Source organism: Rhineura floridana, chromosome 19 (assembly GCF_030035675.1).
Source record: "Rhineura floridana isolate rRhiFlo1 chromosome 19, rRhiFlo1.hap2, whole genome shotgun sequence".
In the NCBI taxonomy this organism is placed as follows: domain Eukaryota; kingdom Metazoa; phylum Chordata; class Lepidosauria; order Squamata; family Rhineuridae; genus Rhineura; species Rhineura floridana.
In genome coordinates, this window is record NC_084498.1 from 15,716,773 (window position 1) to 15,738,241 (window position 21,469).

At 43.7% G+C, this 21,469-nt stretch overlaps 1 protein-coding gene across 1 annotated transcript in view; it reads right to left on the minus strand.

Moving 5' to 3' along the window:
- The window catches only part of GALNT9 (polypeptide N-acetylgalactosaminyltransferase 9), a 220,569-nt gene that overhangs the window by 23,409 nt on the left and 175,691 nt on the right, over window positions 1–21,469 (minus strand). The window contains exons 7-8 of the mRNA XM_061602477.1: window positions 8,420–8,605; window positions 1,302–1,439 (exon numbers count right to left, since the gene is read on the minus strand). Coding sequence (XP_061458461.1) covers window positions 1,302–1,439; window positions 8,420–8,605 — 324 coding nt within the window. The remainder of the gene's footprint in view (window positions 1–1,301; window positions 1,440–8,419; window positions 8,606–21,469) is intronic.

The window sequence follows — 21,469 nt, forward strand, 5'->3', positions numbered from 1 at the left end:
AAGAGGAGGCCACACAGAGGATGCATAAACAAGAGTTTTAACACACATGGTTTATTCTGGAGGAAAACACCATGCAGCTAATGGCAGCTTGCAATGCAAAACTGAAACTGAACACCCACTGCCCGGGAGCTTCCTGGTATGACATGCCAGGAGGGCCAATACACTCCAGAGAGGAAGGAGAAAAACAAGGAAAGCACGGGTGTCTCTGAATGCTACACCTCCAGGCAGGGCTGGGAAAAGACTTAGGTCTGAAATGCTAGAGAGCCACTGCCAGTCAGTGTAGACAATGCAAAGCTAGATGGGCCAATGGTCTGACTTGGTACATGGCAGCGTCCTATGTTCCTAAGGTCCATGTTAGCCAGTGATAGCTTGTCTTTTGGGGAAGGGCCATAGCTGAGTAGTAGATCATCTGCTCTGCATGAAGAAGGTCCCCAGTTCAATCCCTGGGGCTTAAACTCGCCAGATAGGGCTTCGACTCCCTGCCTGAAACCCGGGAGAGTCACTGCCAAGCAGTGTAGACAATGCTGACCTGTATGGACTCCATATAAGGCAGCTTCCTGTGTGCCTATATATGGGAACAGGGAGGTCAGTAACCAAATGAAGCTGGTGTCTCAGCCAAGCCCTTTATGCCTGCAAACGGAATGGGCTGAACTCTCTCCTTTGCTTCCAGTCAGTGAATGTTGTGCAACGGTCTACTGAAATCCTGTAACCTTTTACACAACAAATGTTATGGACTTGTTGTTTTTTTGTCACACTGCCGTTGCACTATGGTGCAAGAATGCCCCTCCAGACAGCAATAATGTGGTAACATTGGGGAAGCATCGCATAACAACTAATGAAGAGGAATGATGTGTGGATGATCCAGTATAAATCCACCGCTGATGCATGGTTATTCATAACACGTTGCCAAACATACACACACACCAGTCTGGAAGGAATCTTAGGGAACTAGAGAGAGATGTGGCACTCAGGCCCAGCTGGACTAGATGGGCCTTTGGCCTGGTCCAACAGGCTCTGCTTATGTTTTTAACTAATGGGTAGAGCAATGAGGAATGTCAGAGCAACCAGAGAAACATCTGACTAGATGCACATAAGGCTAGTCAAAAGGAGGGGGAAATGCATGGAAGCATCTCCCCGGATTAAGGCCTGGATGAGAGTTAGGCAACTCTTGTATGAGCTCTCAGTTTCGGCCACTTCACTGCTGAAGCAACGTCTCCCTTATTCCAACGTGAAGTCGTTCTGAAATGGGGAAATGGAACACTAATGCAGCGATGTGATGGGCATTTAGAACCATGCATTACCTCCCCATAAGTGATGGTGTTATTGTAAATTCTCATTTCAGGATAGACATTCTCCAAGTACCACTTAAAACTCCGGCAATGAAGACGTTGCCGTAAAGCAATTCTTTCAGAGACATCTCCAAAGTCAACGCCGGGGTTCTGTGGAAAACAAAGCAGGAACATATAAACACAGAAATTCTATTAGGCTTTTTTCCCATTCAATTTCACTGTATGAAAAACGCTCTTTGTTCATTTTGTTTACAAGCTCAATTCTCTCTCTCCTCCCCTCCCCAAGCTCTCCCCTCTTGCCATGTAAGTTGCTACTCAGTCTATAGCTGCCCTTGAGAACAAGAAATAAATATTAATGAACTTTCCGTAACTGAAAAAAGACACTCCAAAATGGGGGGGGGGAGGAATGAATGAAAATGGGAAAGATTGGATACAGCAGTATTCAACGTACTGTCATTAAGGGAGACCCATACAAGCAAAGCCATACAGAAACAGGTGTGGAAAGAAGCCGACTTGTTAACAAATGCGCTGCAAACAGATCTGCAGAGTTCAAAAACACACTCTGTCTTGCATATGCTCCAATGGGTACATGGAGCTCTAGTGTGTGATCAAGCTCCCCCTGGCATTTCAGTGGAGTGAGCAGCTCTCCTTGAGTTTTATGCATTAGGCTTGAAAGGAATGGGGGGGAAGCCCTGGAGAGGAGCTTCACGTGTGCATTGGAACTCCTGCACATGCAAAGTATCATCAAACTGGGTAAGGGATGATTTCTCCTGCCTCATCCACCCTCCCACTTTCTTGTTCACCCTTCCCAATCTTCAGCCCTTCCAAATCACCGAGTACCTCTGTTAAGGTAAGAATTGGAGTCTCAGGCCCAAGTTCGGTTCATCAGATGACTTTATTGCTAGCAGAGACACAGGGGAATTTGTCCTCCAAACTGTGTCTCCTGACAGTTGAGGCACAGCTCTTTTATTGGGTTACAGACAACAGAAAAGATACATTGGTGAGTGTGTTGCACAAAACATAACTGTATAGCTGGTAATTTTCCACTCTTAGAGCAATCCTCTGCGCTTGCGCCTCCTTCTGGTCTACGTGCTGAATCCTTCTTTGCTAATGGCGTCCATTAACCCTTACACCTCCACTCCCCAATTCACCACCTTCCCATGCTGCTGTCTCTAGGGTTGGCAAGGAGCAAAGTACCAGCGAGGCATCACTCTCCTTTCACTCCTCCTCCCCCTCCAGACTAGTTCCTGATGTTGTATCTCTTTGTTATGCTCTGAACGTGACCAAGAGATAGAACAAGGGGTAGTGGCTGTTACAGAGAGACAAGTGGGACTGACAACGTGTGAGCTTTGCCTGACTCCCTACAGGGGAGCGCACAGTTACGCTATGGAATTCGCTCCCACCAGAGGCAGTGATGGCCACCAACTTGGATGGCTTTATAAGATTAGACAAATTCATGGCGGAGAAGGCTATCAGTGGCTACGAGCCATGATGGCTGTGCTCTGCCACCCTAGTCAGAGGCAGTATGCTTCTGAAAACCAATTGTGAAGGGGAGCATGCTCTTGCACTCAGATCCTGCTTGTGGGCTTCCCATGGGCAACTGGTCGGCCACTGTGAGAACCGGATGCTGGACTAGATGGGCCACTGGCCTGACCCAGCAAGCTCCTCTTATGTTCTTATGAGACCCCGCTAATCTCCCTAGGCCAGAGGTGGGTAGAGGGCATTTGTAACACCCCGGGTGAGGGATGGAGAGGAAATGAGGGTGTTCTGCCACCCCCATTGCTGCTGTTGGGTTGTTTAGCAGACCTGTTTTTCTGTGCATGATTGTTGGTTAGTTGGAACATTCGAGTGTTTTATGGATGCGAGAATTGAGTGGACGGAGTGATGGATGATGTAAGGAGGTTATTGAGTGGTTGTGTACGTGGGGATTGTGTGTTTGGATTAGTTTTGTGCAGTGTGATGCTGTAGATCAATGTCTGCAGCGATTGTATTATGTGGGGGGTTTTTTTGGAGGTAATATTTATGAGATTTTGATGATGAGACATTATTACTTTTTGTATATTATTTGGTGGTTTTCAGCTGTTTTCCTTATGTACATTGTTGGGATATCTTTATTTAATCATGTTACTTAAAATGTGGAATTATTATTATTAAGTTGTATCCAAAGCTGGTCCTGCTCAGACGAGACCCATTGAAATCCATGGAGCTAAGTTTGTAATGCCCATGAATATGAATGGGTCTACTCTGAAAGGCCTAGCACTGGATACATCCTATTATTCTGCTAAGAGGTTTGTGTCAAAATATGAAACAATATATAAATTAGCAAGCAAAACAAAATGTTGCAGTGTATTTTCACCTAATATCTAACAGGTATGCCTACCTCTGGGATACATGAGCCAGTGTCGTATAGTGGTTAGAGTTGTTGGACTAGGACCTGACATTCCATGGTTCAAATCCCCATTCGGCTATGAAGCTCACCGGCTGACCTTTGGCCAGTCATTGCCTCTCAGCCTAGCCTACCTCACAGGGTTGTTGTGAGGAAAAATTGGGAGGAGGAGGAGAAGCATGTATGCCACTTTGAGCTCCTTGGAAGTAAACTATCATATGAATGTATAATAATAATAATAATAATATGTTCCTCCTCCCCTCACTTTTCCAGGTTTTTTTCCAGGTGACACTCAATATTTTGTGGCTACTGAACATGCTAGTACAGATTTATTTTTTTTGGCGGGGAGAGATTGTTCCTTTAGAGCAGTGTGGGGAACCTGTGGCCCCCCTGATATTGCTGAACTACACCTTCCATCAGACCCAGCAAACACGGCCAGTGTCCAGGGATGATTGGAGTTGCATTTCAGCAACATCTGGAGGGCCAAAGGTTCCCCACACCTGCATTAGAGTTCCACCAATTTGGGGGATACCTCTTGCTTTTCATTGTCCAAATTTTGGCTATTTCTGCTGGTACTTGCCACCTGGATTTGGTAGTAGAGTGAGTGCTAGATGGACCAAAAGACAATGGCAGAGAAACAGCGAATCCACATTTGTGAAGTAGTTGTGTTCCAAAGGAGGGGAAATTGTGGTTGTTTTTGTGACTTAAAAAAAATCATTTTCTTTTCTCAAAGGGAAGCTTTAATGTACCAAGTCGGTTTATGTCTGAAAAAGCAATGTGCCTTTATTCTTCTTTCCCTAAAGGCCTGCTTTATAGCTAGCTGGAAAAAATGACCATACAGATGTGATTGCAGAGACAAGGCTGAAGATTTTCCATCAGATGGAAACGCTTGTTGCAATGGCCTTTTTAAAGATCTGAAGCCCCACTTTGGGTGCACTTACTTCCGCATCTGTATCATGAATCAGGCAAAACCATTTTTTTCCCTCCACAAAGTCCTGGAGGGACACTCTGAGCATGTGCATTCGGTTCGCCTTTGGGTAATAGCTGCTTCACAATTTACCCGACACTCCAAATGTTCTGCTAGTGCAGCCTTGCCCAACCTTAGGCACCCAGATTTTGTTGGACTGCATCCCCACCAGCCCCAGATATCACCAATAGTCAGAGATGATGGGGTTTGTAGTCCATAAGAAGCTGCTTCATACTAATTCAGAGGCTGTTGGTCCATCTAGCTCAGTATTGGCTACACTGGGGGTGGGGAACTTTTTCCATCCCGAGGGCCACTTTCCTTTCTTGGCAATCTTCTGAGGGCCACCTGCCAGTGATGGAACAAAGGAACATAGGAAGCTGCCTTATAATGAGTCAGACCATTGGTCCGTTTAGCTCAGTATTGTCTACACCAGCCTTTCCCAACCAGTGTGCCTCCAGATGTTGTTGGACCACAACTCCCATCAGCCTCAGCCAGCATTGCCAATGGTCAGGAAAGATGGGAGTTGTGGTCCAACATCTGGAGGCACACTGGTTGGGAAAGGCTGGTCTACACAGACTGGCAGCGGCTCTCCAGGTTGTCAGGCAAAAGTCTCCCAGCCTTACCTGGAGATGCCAGAAATTGAACCTGGGACCTTCTGCATGCAAGGCAGATGCTGAACCACTGAGAGACGACCCTTCCCCAAAGCAACCAATTTAAGCTGTTCCTGTGTACAGTAGGCTAGTTTCTCTCTATCCTCCATCCAGGCAAGCAAGGGTCATGATCAGAGTTCAAGGACGCGTTTCAGCCAGGCAAAAACACTTGTGTTGCAAAGCAAGGGACAGAGAGGGGTGTGGCCTGGGAGAGTCCTGAGGGCCAGATAGGGAGGTCCGGAGGGCCACATGCAGTGCAGGGTCCTGAGGCTCCCTACAAGTGGTCTACATGGACTGGCAGAGGCTCTCCAGGGTTCCAAACAGGGGTCTCGCCCAGCCCTACCTGGGATTGAACCTGGGACCTTCTGCATGCAAAGCAGATGCACTGCCTCTGAGCTACGGCCCTTGCCAACATCTGGGGGCCCTGTTATGGAAATATATATGCAGAGATACTCAGCGGTCTGGGTTGCATGTGTACCAGTGTGTGTATTTGCCTAAAAAGCAGGCTTTTGCCCTGCATTGAGATCACTGAGACTTAAGACTTAGTAAAATAAGAAAAGCTACTTTATTTATAGAAACACATAGTAGATAGGAAAGACATTCTAACTAACTAACTAAGTTGGAGGTCCAATTCCCAGACGTGGGTATTGCCCTCATGGCTCAGGAGAGAGAACAAAGACAAAAATGTCTCCTCTCTCCTCAGACAGTCGAAGACGACGGGAAAGGAAGGAAGGGCAGGTCAGCATCCCTGAGCATATCAGTTTACAACGGAAGGAAGTTAGACAGAGAAGAGCACAGGTAAAGGTAGGCAAGCCTAGCCAGCTGGAGGACCCGAACTCTATCTCCCTTCTGGAATGCACACAAAGGAACCGAAATAGGAGTTGCGCTTGCCTGACTTCCAACAGCCCAAGGCTGGAGAAGGCTGCACTAGTGTTTTCCACGCAGACAAGGTGAAATCCTATATGCATGTTTACTTCGAAGTAGGGATGGGAGACAAATTGCATTCAGTTTGTATTTAAAGCAGAACTTAGCACATTCACACTTTCCGAAACAATATGAAAACTGAAACACAGCCGTCCTTCAAAACGTACACTGGTTCAGATTCAGTTCTCCACATTTCTTCAGAAGTTAGCAATTAAAAAAAAAAAGACACCTCATGGAAATTCTTCAGGGTTTTAGTGCAAATTTCTCCTAATAAACACATTTTTGTATGCAGTTTCCACTAATGCACACATTTTTGCAAACAATGTCTTCTAATTTAGTGCATTTCTGTACGTTGTTTTCACCAATATATTCATTCTGATGCACACTTTCCCCTAATAAATGCATTTTTGTAAACATTGGTTAGTTGGGGAACTGCATCACAAAATTCAGATAATTTCAAAGAAACGCTGTGCTTTGATCCTCATATTGTTTTGGAAAGAGCTAATCTGATAGATTCAGCTTTAAATGCAAACTGAATCAAATTTTCTTTCTTTCTCTATCCAACATGTACACCACTTGATTGTAGAAAACGGCTAAGCAGTTTCTCCCCCATCCATATCAACAAGTGGTGGGTTGGTTCAATCCACTGTGAAAAGTGGCCCAAATGAATTTCTCCCTCGTTCCTAGCTATGACTTCCATCATCTCTGAACATGGGCTATGCAGACTGAGGATGATGGGGGAGGGGTTCAATAATATTCAGGGAGCCAAAGTTTGGGATGGCTGTTCCAGGTCTACACTTTTGCAGTTGCTTCTGCCGGCTCTCTTCCTTATGTGCACAGACATGCCAAGTGGACATTAACCCATTTTGGTGAGATGCACTGATAACCCTACATCTGGGTTTTGGGTTTTTTTTGAGTAATTTTTAACTTGTTGTTTCGTTTTAGCTACGCCACTGGAAACAGGTTGACCGCGACTTAATGAAAGAACGGTGCCAACAAATTTGGGCAATAGCCCTTATGGAGAAACTCGCGCGACAGCAAAGAAAATGACGTAAGTCATGAAAGGAAGAGACATTTCACATGGTACATGTTTATTAGCCATATTGCGACAAAGGAACATGATGGGAGACCCCCACCCTCCACCCACAACTCTCTGTGGAGAGATGTCATTGGTGGAAAAAGTCCTAGAACCGTATCCACCATCACTCCTCTGTATCTCACTCTAACATTCCTTACACCTCTTCTAATTGTCATTTATGTCATGTATATACAGCATATATAAATTAAATAGTGATATAATTCGGATGTTGTTCATATACCTCTCCTTCTTAGCAATGCATTTACATTCTCCACCTTCTATTCCTCCCCCTCATCTTTCTCTCTCTTTCCTTTCTTCCCCTCTTTCTTCTTTCCCCTCTTTCCCTCCTCCTTCTCCTCTCTCTCTCCTTCTCTCCTTACCACCCAGCCCTCCCTTTACTATTGTCATTATATTTATTTATTTTCTAATGGTATTGAAATGGTCTCGTTTCAATGTTGGACGTCATGTCCACTTATTCCATGTATTTGAAAATCTTTACAATAAACATTTAGTTCCAAAACCCCACCACCGGCATTTTCTGTTTTCTGGAAAGAAAATATACAGTTCCAAAGGAACCGCGAGCGGACTCTGCGTAGTCACACAACACGTATCACAGACAGGTAATGATTTCGCTTAAAATCAAATGTCACTTTCAGACTCTAGAACCCTAAAGTCCCTATCATTTTCATCTATTAACAACTAGGAAAGAACCCTAGAAGTAAGCAAAGGAAGCCTCTCAGGTAAGTATTCAGATAAGTAATGGAACCCATTGCTGTATGTTTTCAAGCCATTTGTAATATCATATGCTGGGGAGCTTGGCTGTTATATATTTCAAATATCTGGGTATGATTTACTGAACAAAATCAGCTTATATAGTTTGCAATATCATTTACTCATCTTAGCGATTAGGTCAATTTGTATCAAGCAGTCCATATCCGTATTTACTGTGTTGGTGGAACCAGAGCTTGGAAAAGTTACTTTTTTGAACTACAACTCCTATCAGCCCAATCCAGTGGCCGTGCTGGCTGGGGCTGATGGGAGTTGTAGTTCAAAAAAGTAACTTTTCCAAGCTCGAACCCACCCACCCAAATCTGTTTTTAGAAGCATTTTCTGCCCTCCCCTTACCGTCATCGGTATGTTCCATGCCATGTAAACGTGGGACTTGAAGTCATCCATCCAGACTTCGGCGGCACGCAAGGCGTTGCGCTTTGCATAGTAGTCAATGTCGTTGTTGTAAGGTTTCTTGGTGCGCTCAATATGGGCCACTCGGGAGCAAGGCAGCACCTCCATGCTCCCGCCACACTGCCAGACCTGTGAGAATGTGAAGGACAAAGGAAGGGAGGGATGAAGTAAGGCAGATAGACAGGAACTGGGGTAGTGAAGTGGCTAAGATACAGGTGAGCAACCTCAGGCCAAGGAGCTGAATGTGACTTTCCAGGCCTATCTATCTGGCCACACCCTCTATCTGGCCACACCCCTTCTTCCCAGACCACAACCCTCACTGGCCCTGTTTTGCACCTCGAGTGGAATGTGTCCTTGAACTCTGACCCTCCCTCTTGCTTGCCTCAATGGAGGACAGAGAGGGGTGTGTGAGGGTGTGCAGAAACATGGCTGCTGCACAAAGGTGGAATTTGCATTCATTGCTCCACCCACCCTGCCTGACCCCCTCCTTGAGTGTTTTTGAGTGTTTTTGCTTGGCTGGGATGTGTCCTTAATTTTTATCATGCCTCTCGCTTGCCTAAATGGAGGACAGAGAAGAGTGGGGAATATGTATAGAAACTAGCCTATTGTGCAAAGGTAAAATTTCCATCCATTGCTCCCTCTTTCCCGCCCACCACTGGAAAAGTGTAAATTTTGAAGGCTGGCTGTGTTTTGGTTCATGTATTGTTTACGAAAGTGAGGATCAGGTAAGTTCATCTTTAAATATGAACTGAATTGGATTTCTCCCCAATTCCTAGTGGAATTCCTCTCTCCTGCAGCCTGAAATGGCTTTGCTGATTGTGTAGGTTGTCTCCACCTCAGCTGGATCCTGCGAGTTTTTCTGTGCGTGGCAAAAAGCTTTTTGTTGGATACATATTTTTTGTGGCATTAAATCTCCAAGCGGATGGGGTGGATTTAAATTACCTCAGATACTCATTGACTTGTAGCCAACTAAATTTTAGTCACAGTAGACCCGCTGAAGTCAATGGACCTAAGTTAGTAATGTTCATTAATTTCAGTGGGTCGACTCTGAATGTGGCAAACTTTAGATGCAAGCCATTGTTGCCCACCCGCATCCATCAGGACTGTGCAAGTTTGGCATCTAAATAAAAATGTCCGCAGCATGTCACCGTATCCCAGACTCACACTCTGCCTGAAATGTACATCTCATTTGCCAGCCGCTAATGCGCCATGACCAGCCATCCCTTTGCATTCTTCGCATCTTCGATGACAAACAAAAACTATTTCACAAATGGCCAAACAAAATGCTACACTGCTTTTTCAAATTTATTTTGCTAAACGATATTTCCTTTTCGCCATCCCCTTGCAGCTGCATGCTAAATCACTGGCCATGCACATTTGCAGTTGATTAATGAAAGACATTTTGGGGCGGGGGAGGTGGGGGAATTGTGTCCATAAATCTGGACAGACTTATCTTCAGAGTTGCTACAGCAAAAGGGAATGAGCATTCAGCAGGGAAAGAAAAATGAGGTCATTTTATGAGCGGGATGGAAAATATACAGGTGAAGTCAGTGCATTGGCCGGGCTCCTGGTTCCCTTGCAAACTTCACAGGAGCTGACCCAAATTTAACTGGAGAGGTGACTAGCATCGGGGGCCAAGAGTCAGATTCCTCTTCACTGGGTGATGCAGGTGAGGACGCCAAACCTCAAGAGGAAGGGCTTGAAGGGCCAACCCTAGAAGTGCTGCTATCAGATGCACCTGCAGGAACAATGCCCTGCCCCACCCCTAGGATGTGGCACTGCCACCTTCTGACTCGGAGGATTCCACTGTAGAAGACCCAGGAAGACCTGTGGCTTCTCCACTCTGTCACAGTAGGAGATGCTCGGAGAAGGCTGGGTCCCTTTAAGTCAAGCAGCATCTTCCAGTGCATGTGGGGGTAACAATCAGGCTATACCTGCTGCTGCTGCTGCTACTATATAAAGGCTCCATTTTAGCTGGTTTGTTGCGGGTCCTGCTTATCTTTTTCCGGCTAGAGCAAACCCCCAAACATCTAGTTTCAAACTCTTCCTTTTTTTTGGACAGGGGCTTCCTTTAGCGGACGAGGGAGCGCTGGAGGCATGACATCTTTGTAATAAGCTGTTTATTTTGTAGAGACTGAGCAGCTGCTCCAGATGGCAGAAGAAGCAAGCACACAGGTAGAACCAGATTCACAGTGGCAGGAGTTCAGATCCTCCAGATTTCCTCTAAATCTGTCATTGAGTTCATGCTCCTTTTTCAGACCAGGCAAGGGTGGCCACACAGCTTAACCTTAGTAGGTTGGTGCAATTCAAATTCCACATATTTGGAACAGGTAACTACATTTATTTATTTATTTATTGCATCTGTATACCACCCCATAGCCGAAGCTGTCTGGGCGGTTTACAACAATTAAAAACATTAAAAACAAATATGCAAATTTAAAAACACATTTTAAAAAAAGCAGTTTAAAACACATGCCAAAATGCCTGGGAGAAAAGTCTTGACCCGGCGCCGAAAGGATAACAGTGTTGGCGCCAGGCGCGCCTCGTCAGGAATAACATTCCATAATTTGGGGGCCACCACTGAGAAGACCCTCTCCCTTGTTGCCATCCTCTGAGCTTGCGTTCTCTCTGCTGAAAGAAGAAAGTTGATGTTCCTGGCTGTTCTCCTTGCTCTCTCTTACCAGCAGTTAGTATGGGAGGAAAGCAGGCAAAAGCAATTGTGGCTAGAGAGAACACGGTACATAGCTAGGTGCAGTGATGTCTTACTTTACTGGGGCAAGGTAAAGCTACCAACTGCTATAAGGGAGTTTTGGGCATTTTTTAAAAAGTGTATGCATGTATGTGTCCTTACTAGAAGCACAGAGTGAGGCAGGAGCTGGAAGGAACCTTTCCAAGCACTGCTGCCTGTAGTAGCTGTTGAGACTGGAAGATGGTATAGTCACATCGAGGCTTCATTATATAATTTCTTCATTTTAGAGAACAACATGCGAATTAGCTCTCATTTACAAACTAAGAGCTACAGCTGCTCTTATCAATATTCTATTTTAATTTTGCTGGCTATGGTACATGTCCAAGCACTATTTAAAAAAGTTATGTAAGAGAGATTTACGTCCCTCCCAAGATGGATGGTTAGGCAATATGTTGTAACTAAAAAAGCACTACAGTGTAGCGTTAAGGGAAATAGTCCAACTCCTCTATAAATGCAAGAGGTCAAATCGATATTTACTGAAAAAGATAAATTCCCAGCAGAGAGAAGAATCGGCTTTGATGAAAACAGAGCTAAAAAGGAAAAAAAAAAACCTGCCATAGGATGGCAAATGCTTTTCTTGTCAGACAAAGTGTATGTTGTTTAGCAGTGGGTACAAATGTGCTCAGTGATGTGATGTTTTGGGGGACTGATGATTCTCCCCTGTCTTCCTCCATCTGCTGCTCCCCATTCAGGACAAATATATTGATCCGTTGATGATGCTTTACAAGAACCCATCATGAGTTATGATCAATAAAGCCCAGAAAGGAACCTTTTATCATATGAAACAATGGGCAGAGAGATCTGAGCCATTGATCTGGTGCCCAGTTGGCTATCCTTTATTGGGGTAAAATGTCATATGACATGCAGGATATTTTATTCATTTGGAACATGGACAAAGCATTCCTCAGTTTAAAAGTTTCAACGCGGAGAACAATAAAAGACACAAAACAGCAACAATATAATATTTTTATTTTTTAAAGTCAAAACAAAAATCAGGAGGAGTGGTTTTTTAAAAAAAAATTAGAGTATGGCAGACATCCTAGTGTACTTAAGAATTAAAAGCCCTTGCTTCCGTATTTTGTTTAGCAACATAGGAGGATGACTTACACAGTGCCAGATTATTGTCCATCTAGCTCAATAGTGTCTACACTGACTGACAGCGGCTATCCAGGATTTCAGGCAAGGAGTCTCTCCCAGCCCTACCTGGTGATTGAATCTGGGACCTTCTGCATTCACAACAGATGCTCTAGAATGTGAGTTCAGGGGTGTTCAAATGTACATCTTCCATATGCACACATAATGTGGGACTGTGCCAGTTACCCCCACACACACTGCCAGCCCTACCCCTGACATCTGTGTATTTGGTACGATGTCCGAAAAGGGATTTCTATGTATGCACAGCTCTAAGTTCATAGGCTCTCCAACTGATCACACAGGGTTCTATATTGGTTGGGAAACCTTATATAGCTGCACAAACGCAGATTCTCCTTTGAATGTGTGGATCTATCCATTTCAGTTCACTCAGTTCCCCATTTTCCCCATCTTAAATTCAGTTTTCCACATTTCAGCAGCAATTTGCAAATTTCTGAAGAAAGAAAAAATCCTCATGAACATTCTTCCCCATTTTAGTGCAAATTTATCCTAACATGCACATTAATGTATGTAGCTTTGACTGATGTACACATTTTTCTAAGCAATTTCTCCTGATATAATACATGTTTGTATGTTATTTCCACGAATGCGTTCATTTTTATGCACAGTTCCCCCTAAGATATGCATTTTTGTAAACATTGGCTGGAGAGCTGCTCTGTAAAAATTGGATAGGTGTGAATTTTGAAGGATGGGTGTGTTCTCATACGGTTTCGGAAAGTGCAAATTTGAGAGATTTGGCTTTGTATGCAAAATTTCTCTTCCAATTTCTATGTTAGAAATTAGGTGGGCACCAACTGTCAGGTGCTTTTGGCGTGCTTTAAAAATGTATCTATTTGCTCAGATTTTCCCACAGTGTTAATGTCAATGTTTACCACCTGGATTACAGTAATCGATGTTGATTTTTTTCCTTATCTTTGTTTTTATGCATGTTTTTATTTTTTTGAAACATTTGAACTTTTATTAATGAAATATAATGTAACTGAATTCCATTAAGAAAAAATGCAGTTAATGTCCTTTGTATACACTTGGAGAATACTTCACAAATATTCATAAACTAAAGCATTAAAGGTGAGTCAGAACATCCATGAGTTTGCAAGTATACCTTTATACTTGACTGATATGTTTTATGTTTTCTTATTATAGCGTAAAGCACCCTGGTGCTCTTTGGAGTGAAAGGTGGCATAGAAATAGTTTTTATGTTTTGGATGGGCTTTTTTTGCACCCTTAGTTTATATATATATGTGTGTGTGTGTGTGTGTGAAAACAACATACCAAAATTCATCAGAGTAGATTGTATACTGAACTAAAACAGAACTCATCCATCCATCCATCCATCCATCCATCCATCCATCCATCCATCCATCCATCCATCCATCCATCCATCCATCCATCCATCCATCCATCCATCCATCCATCCATCCATCCATCCATCTAGTACCTCTGCAAACCTCAGGGTTTCCCCAGGCTAGGTGTGGGCAAATTTTGGTTTCTCATGTTCCAGTTTTAGTTCAGTATACAATCTACTCTGATGCATTTTGGTGTGTTGTTTTCACACACACATGCATTTTTTTACCCCACCACCTTGCTGAAGCTAAGCAGGTTTGGGTCTGGTCAGTGCCAGGATAGGTGTCCACCTGGGAACCAAAGGTATGCCACCTTGAGATCCATGGTGGAAGAAAGGACTGTGACCCAGTGGTAGAGCATGTGCTTTGCCTACAGCAGGCTCCAGGTTCAATCCCCAATGGCATTTCCAGGTAGGGCTGGGAAGGACTTCTTCCTGAAACCCTGGAAAGCCACTGTCAGTCAGTGTCAACAGTACTGATCTAGATGGACCAAGGACTTGGTATATGATAGCTTCCTATGTCCCTAAGTGTCCATGTTAGCCAGGGACAACCTGCCTTTTGAGGAAGGGCCATAGCTCAGTGGTAGAGCACCTGATTTGCATGAAAAACACCCCTGGTTCAATCCCTGGCATCCCAAGGAGGACTTAGATGTCATGTCTGAAACCCTGCAGAGCCACTGCTAGTCAGTGTAAGACAGCTTATTGTTAGGGAAATATCTGCAAAACTCAGTGGTAGAGCATCCGTTCTGCATGTAGAAGGTCCCTGCTTCAATGCCCAGCACCTCCAGGTAGGGCTAGGAATGCCCCCTGCCTGCAACCCTGGAGAGCAGCTACTTGCCAGTGTAGTCAATACAGAACTAGATGGACTAGTGGTCTGACATGCTATAAGGCAACTTCCTATGTTCCTGTGAAGGGGCTGGGTTCAAAAGACCTGCGTCTCTCCTGATTATCGATCACAGCTTCCGCCCTCCATGCTTATTTACAAATCTGTCCTAGTAGAGCTCTCATCGCTTTCGTTCACTCACAAATGCTGCTCTTGGCACTCAAGAGGCTTTGCTAATAAAATAGGTTGTGCGGATGGATTAATCATGCAAACTCATTTAGATTTATGCTGCTTATAGCCGTGATCTCTGGCACCACCCTTCATGGAGGGTCCCCCCCTTTATTCCATTCCTGTTCGAAACAAAGGAACAGACGGACCCACCACAAATTTGTAATTGCTTCTTATGAATTCCTTGCATATCCTCTGCTGGGGGTGGGTGGGGGCTGAGCAGGCCAGGTTGCAAAGCTTGATACTGTTAGCATGAAACAAACCCAGAGCTAGAAGAAGGGGACAGTCCAAAGAGGATCCGAGAGGTTCATATTTTTTGAAAATAATTTTTATTGGATTTTATATAATACAGACAAACAATACAACTGGTCTGGGGAACCTACATTGAATATCACAAAATACAGTCCAAGGGTATGGAATTAGAAACATAAATATAATAGAGAAACCAAGTGAAAATTATGAGTTCGCTATATCCATAGAAGCTGCGAAGAAGGGGTGTTGCAAATTATTAGAGTTAATAATTGCATTTCTAATCCAAACAGATATGTCCAAATCTTTCAATGATTTCCAATGCTGTACAATCGCAAGTCTCCCAGCAGTCAATAAAAAGATCAAGAGTTCTTCGGCTTTGAAGTCAAAGGTACTTGCATCTTCAAATAAAGATAAAAGTGATAGTTGGGTTGTGATTTGTATGGGTTCTTGGAGGATATCAGCCATGACTTTATATGTATTTGATCAAAATTCTGCAGCCAGTGAGCATTCCCACCATAGGTGGAAATATGTGCCTTTGTAACATCCTCCCAGCTTCGTGAAGGATAAGGCTATCATTGGCTACTATGTTTGGCTATATTCTGCCTCAGCTATGTTCTACTTCCACTTTCCAGACTCTGGAAGTGGCACAGAAGGAGGTGTGGGACCAGAGCTTAAACTGAATGGCTACAGTCTTTCAGCCAGATGCTCACTGCTTAGAACTGCATTACCATTTTAGTTTTTGAAAAGTATCTCTTTCAAGACTGAGGAAAGAAAGAAAAGAGAGAAGACCTGTAGCTAAGGAAAAATTCAGAAGTCATGACATTGAGAGAGGACAAGGACTTCAGTTAACTTTCTTACAAAAGAAGAACACTTAATCATGCCAAAATTGAAATATTTCCTAGAGAAACTTGTACGCAGCAATCTTCACGTCTCTGCAGAGCAAGGTTTTTATGAGTGGAGAGATAAATCAGGTAAATTAATAGTCCAGCACAATGGGAGGAGAAGAAGATAAGGTTTAAAGCGATATTAAAAAAAAGAGCCATATACTTTAACCCTTAATCCGATCTCCATAAACTCCCTTTTTGCACAATTTTTACAAAGAACATGACCTCTCTTGACCAGAGTGTGTCCAGAGATGAAATCAATGGGTTCTTTTTAAATGAGCTGGCTAAGATTCTCTTCTGAAAAGATAACTGAGGTTGCAATACTCTACACAGGGCCGGCGACCCTTAGCCTGGTATCAGATATGCCCTGCAGATGGATTTCATCCTGCCCTCTGGGTTCTGTCCACCCATCAGCTGTTCAACAGACAGCAGAGGAGAGGGGAAAAGAGTTTTGTTGTTGGGCAAAGTGTTCAATTGTTACTCCTTCATCTGCAAGACGATTTGCTATCAGAAGTTCAAAGCAAGGGGGAAAATGTCCCAGCATAGAGATAGACTTGTGTTCCTTGAAAAGATGCGAAAAGTTGCCCATGCTTTTCACAACTGCATGCATGCACTTTTTGAGAGTTTTTAAAATTAACTTTGAAAAATGTCTCCGGAGAACATAGGTGGCATTAACTGTACATTATATCCCACCTCTTTCTGGATATTTAAGATGTCAGGAGCCTGAGCAAGCTAATTCTCTCTTCCCTCTCCCCCACATCTACTGACACCTCATCATACCATACATCAGAGGTGAGGAATCTTTGGCCCTCCAGACGTTGTTGAACTTCAATTCCCATCAGCCCCAGCAAGCATGGCCAATGGCCAAAGATGATGGGAGTTGTAGTTCAGCAACATCTGGAGGGCTGAAGGTTCCCCACACCTTCCAGACATAATTGAAGCTCACAGATCCTTTTTTTTAAAGGGGGGGATTTTAAAATTTAAATGTAAACTGCTGAGGCTCTTGGTAGACCTTCATCTACAAGAAGATTTGCTATCAGAAGATCAAAGCAAGGGGGAAAATGTCTCAGCAGAGAGGTGGACGTGTTCTTTGAAAAGATGCAAAAATTGTAATAGCAATTGCAATATGCTGTGCTAGATGCTGTATGATCTTTAATTATATTTTTATTGCTTCTTGTATTTCTTATACATTGTATTTTTGTATTACGATTTGAGTTCCATAGAATTCAATTATGCAATACAATAATATACGAGATAAGAAATAAAGGAAGGAGTAAAAATACAATAAAAGATCAATATGAGTATTTAATATAGTGCCATCTCTCTTCAACCACAAATCCACAGATAGGCAAAGACCACCTGAATGAAGCTCATGGACCACTGATGGTCCACGAACCACAGTTTGGGAACCCATGTACTAGAGTAAGCAGACCCTACCATCTTCATTTGGGGTGGATGTGGACAGGCATTCTAAATATGCAGAGCATCACTGATGGAAAAAAGGTGTGACTGAAGTGGCCACCGAAACTAGCCCAAAGTCAAATTTAATGACAATTTAGAGGTTCATGCTGGACAAAGGGCTGAAACTCAGGAGAAGAGCTCATGATTTGCATGCAGATCCCGAGATTTTCAGTGCCTGTTATCTCTGATAGCTGGGAAAGACTCCTGTCTGAAACTGTGGAGAGCTTCTGACAGTCAGTGCCGATAGTACTGGGTTAGATAGACCAATGGGGTGACTTGGTAGGGCAGCTTCCTCTGCTTAGTCACTCGATAAGTCTCTAATAAGTCAATCACCCAAGTTCATTTATGAGTTATAAGGATTTATATCTCATCCTTCTATAGGAATAGAAGGATCTGTCAATATTGGTTTATTTTCCCCATTTTATGTTTAGTTTACTCCATTTCTGCATTAGTGTTTTTTTTAAATTTTGGTAAAATGTCAGCACAAAAATCCACACAGATTCACATATCTCCTAATGTACACATTTTTGCCATGATTTTCCTTAATATATGGTGCAAGCAATTTTCACTAATATAATGCATTTTTGTACATAATTTTTATTGAGGCTGATTACACACCATACATTTAAAACACATGACTTCCCCTAAAGAATCCTGGGAACTGTAGCTTGTTATGGCTAATGTGAATTGTAGTTGTGTGAGGGGTAAGCTATAATTCCCAGAATTTTGGGGGGTGGGGTGAAATGTGCTTTAAATGTATGGTGTGATCCCAGCGGTACTATCTTCATTTTTGCACACATTTCGGGGTGGGGGTGAAAAGCTGCATCATAAAATGCAGAGAAGCTCACATTTGGAAAGATAACTTCATTTTTCTTTGAGTTTCGGTTTAGGCAGTGCAAATTCAGTAGGTTTGCATGAAAAATGAGAACTGAACTAATGTCTCCCTAGACATTATCATTCCAAACTGTAAGAACAGAAGAAGAGCCCTGTTGGTTCAGGCCAAAGGCCCGTCTAGTCCAGCACTCTGTTCTCACAGTGGCCAGCCAGATACCCCAATGGGAAGCCTGCAAATACAACCTGAGTGCAGCAGTGCTTTCCCCACCTGCAGTTCTCAGCAACTGGTATTCAGAGGTATACTGCCTCCGATGGTGAACATAACCACCATGGCTATAGTAACCACTGATAGCCTTTTCCTCCATGGATTTCTCTAACCCTCTTTTAAAGTCCTTTGAGTTGGTGGCTGTCGCTGCCTCTTGTGGGATCGAATCCCACAGTTTGACTGTGCACTGTGTGAAGTCCTTTCTTTTGTCTACCCTGAACCTCCGAACATTCAGCTTCATTGTACGTATGTATGTATTACTCAAAGTGAGTTGTCTTTTGGAGGAAAGGCTTGACATGGGTTTGCCATTCTCACTTGCAACTTTGCTTCCTGGGGTTTTTGTTTGGCTTCACATCTCTTTCTAACCAAAGACCCTGACAGCATTGCGAAGGTCAAAAGTCAGCAGCCACCGCAGAGAAACCTCAAAGACGTTGTGCATTAGATTGCTGCCCAGCAGGTTGACAGCTTCCTGATGTGATGATTTCTGTGGCTTCTTTTCTTTTTGGCCCCCACACCAAAAAAAAAAAAACAAAAGGGGGGAGAAATAAAACCTGCCTTCCAGTTACAGCTCACATCTCAGCAAGAGATAAAGACGCCGACATCTCACAAAACCAGAACATCCACTTCTGTATTGCTGGTGAATATAAAGGCCAGCTTTCTCTCTGCTTCATGTTGCTGCAATGCTGACCAGCCATGCTGCAAGCTATATATTTGATCCCCTGAGAACAACCACCACCACCCTACAAGTGGCGATAGGGAGCAAAAGTCAAGTGGAATTCAGTACTACAGTTTATGTAGGACAGCACAGTAGGATAGTGCCTGGAGGCAGCAGTTCAGTACCTTGGACAGCTCTTGAAAGTTTGGACCAAAACCCAGAGTGGATTCCACTGAGTTGCTGACATGGTGCCACCAGCCGTCATTGCCTAGAATTGTTTTTTTTTTAAGTCTGTATTTCTTTTTTAGGACTAAGGCTGGAGTGTGGTACTTTTTTTCCATCCTGAGGGCTGTGTTACCATAGGAACAGAGGAAGCTGCCCATCTCGCTCGGTTTTGTCTACAATGACTGCCAGCAGCTTTCCAAGATTTCAGACAGGATTCTCTCTCAGTCCTACCTGGAGATGTTGAGGATTGAAGCAGGGACCTTCTGCATGCAAAGCAGATGCTCTCTGGCTGAGCATTGGCCCTTTCCCCACATGCCAGTGGACCTCAATTCCCGGAAGGACAATGAGCTAATCTGAAACATCTGCACAATCTTCTGAGGGCCACATGCCAGTGGTTGGTAGGGCCAGAGGCAAAAGTGGGTGGAGCAAGGAAAGTGCATTTTACCTTTGTACTGAAGACTAGTTGTTATACACACTCACATACCCCTCTCTGTCCTCCAGCCAGGCAAGCAAGAGGCATTATCAGCCTTTAAGGACACATTCCAACTAGGAAACAAAAACAATCAGGGAGGGTGTGAAATAGTGAGGGGTGTGGCCTGGGGAATCAGGGTGTGGCTAGGGAGGGTGTGGCCTAGGTAGAGTCCTGGGAGCCAGATAGAAAGGCCCAGATTGGCACCCTGGTCTGAGGTTACCCATCCTTGCAATACAGAATGCCCAGCTAGATGGACCAATGGTCTGACTCAGTACGCAGCAACTTTCATATGTTCACAAGCATTCCACCTGGAAAAAAAAGAATAGCGTCCAGGATAAAAAAGGCAGGTGCATAAAGAGGTGTGTGCTTGTGTGTGTGAGTGACAGAGAGTGTGCGCACAAGACAGAGAATGCCAAATGAGAGGTCCTCTCTCAACCCATCAGGAACCACTATTTCTAAAGATCTATAAAATATTGGAACATTGGCTAATAATGTGATCCTGAGGGGTCTTTCTCAATGATCATAATGCCTCCTTCACCCTTTGTTTCCTCTTTCCACCAACCATCTCTGTGTATTGTGAAGAAATTCCTTTTTGACGAAAACAACAATAAAAATTGATCTTCAAGAGGGGGACTCAAAAAAGCTTTTTTGCTTTCAGTAGGAACAATTTATATGATAGATTGATAGATAGATAGAGAGAGAGAGAGAGAGAGAGAGAGAGAGAGAGAGAGAGAGAGAATCAATGTCTTTCTATCTAGATATCTGGAGCAGAGGGATTTGCAGGAGATACACGTGATTCGGCTTTGTTCCACAACGGTCTTTTGCAATGCAAATTCTCCCATGCTGATCTACTTATGCTAATGTGACCTAAACAAAGGCCATTAAAATAATGGCTTCCTGTTAGTGCAGAAATGCCACAAAACTGACATTAATTGCTAATATTTGAGATGATGGGAAATATCCAAGGGTTCCAGCTTGAATTTGTTTCTATTCCCCAAATGGTGTTGCTGAAAGTATTTTTGATTCTTTTCTTCCTAAATGTGTTAAAAGGAACTGGGGATGGAAATTTTGCTCCATTCCAGCCTGGTTCACAAATGCCCATATGTGAATGAAAGACACTGAAGACCGTGGACTATATCTTTAAAATGATAAAATGTCTGGGCGAAGGCATTCTATGTGGAAGCCCCTAAACTGTAGGACTCTCTCTTCAGAGAGGTGCATCTGGTGCCAAAGACACAACCCTTTGCTGAAGACACAACTCTTTTTCCTGGCATGTTTGTATGAATACAGTCCCAGGCTATGGTCTGAAGGCACATAAAGCCAGCTCTCTGCTGAAGCTAAGCAGGGTCAGGTCTGGTCAGTGCCTGGATGGGAGACTGCCTGGGAACCATATGTAAGCCACCTTGGGTTTCTATCATGAAAAGAAAGGTGGGGTATAAATGTAATAAATAAATAAATAAATAATACACACACACAAATAGCCTGCTGGATCAGGCCAATGGCTCATCTAGTCCAGCTTCCTGTTCTCACATATGCCTGTGGGAAGCCCACAAGCAGGACCTGAGTGCAACAGTGCCCTCCCCTTCTGCTATTTCCTACATCTGGTATTCAGAAACATGCTGCCTCTAACCGTGGGGGCCCAGCATAGCCA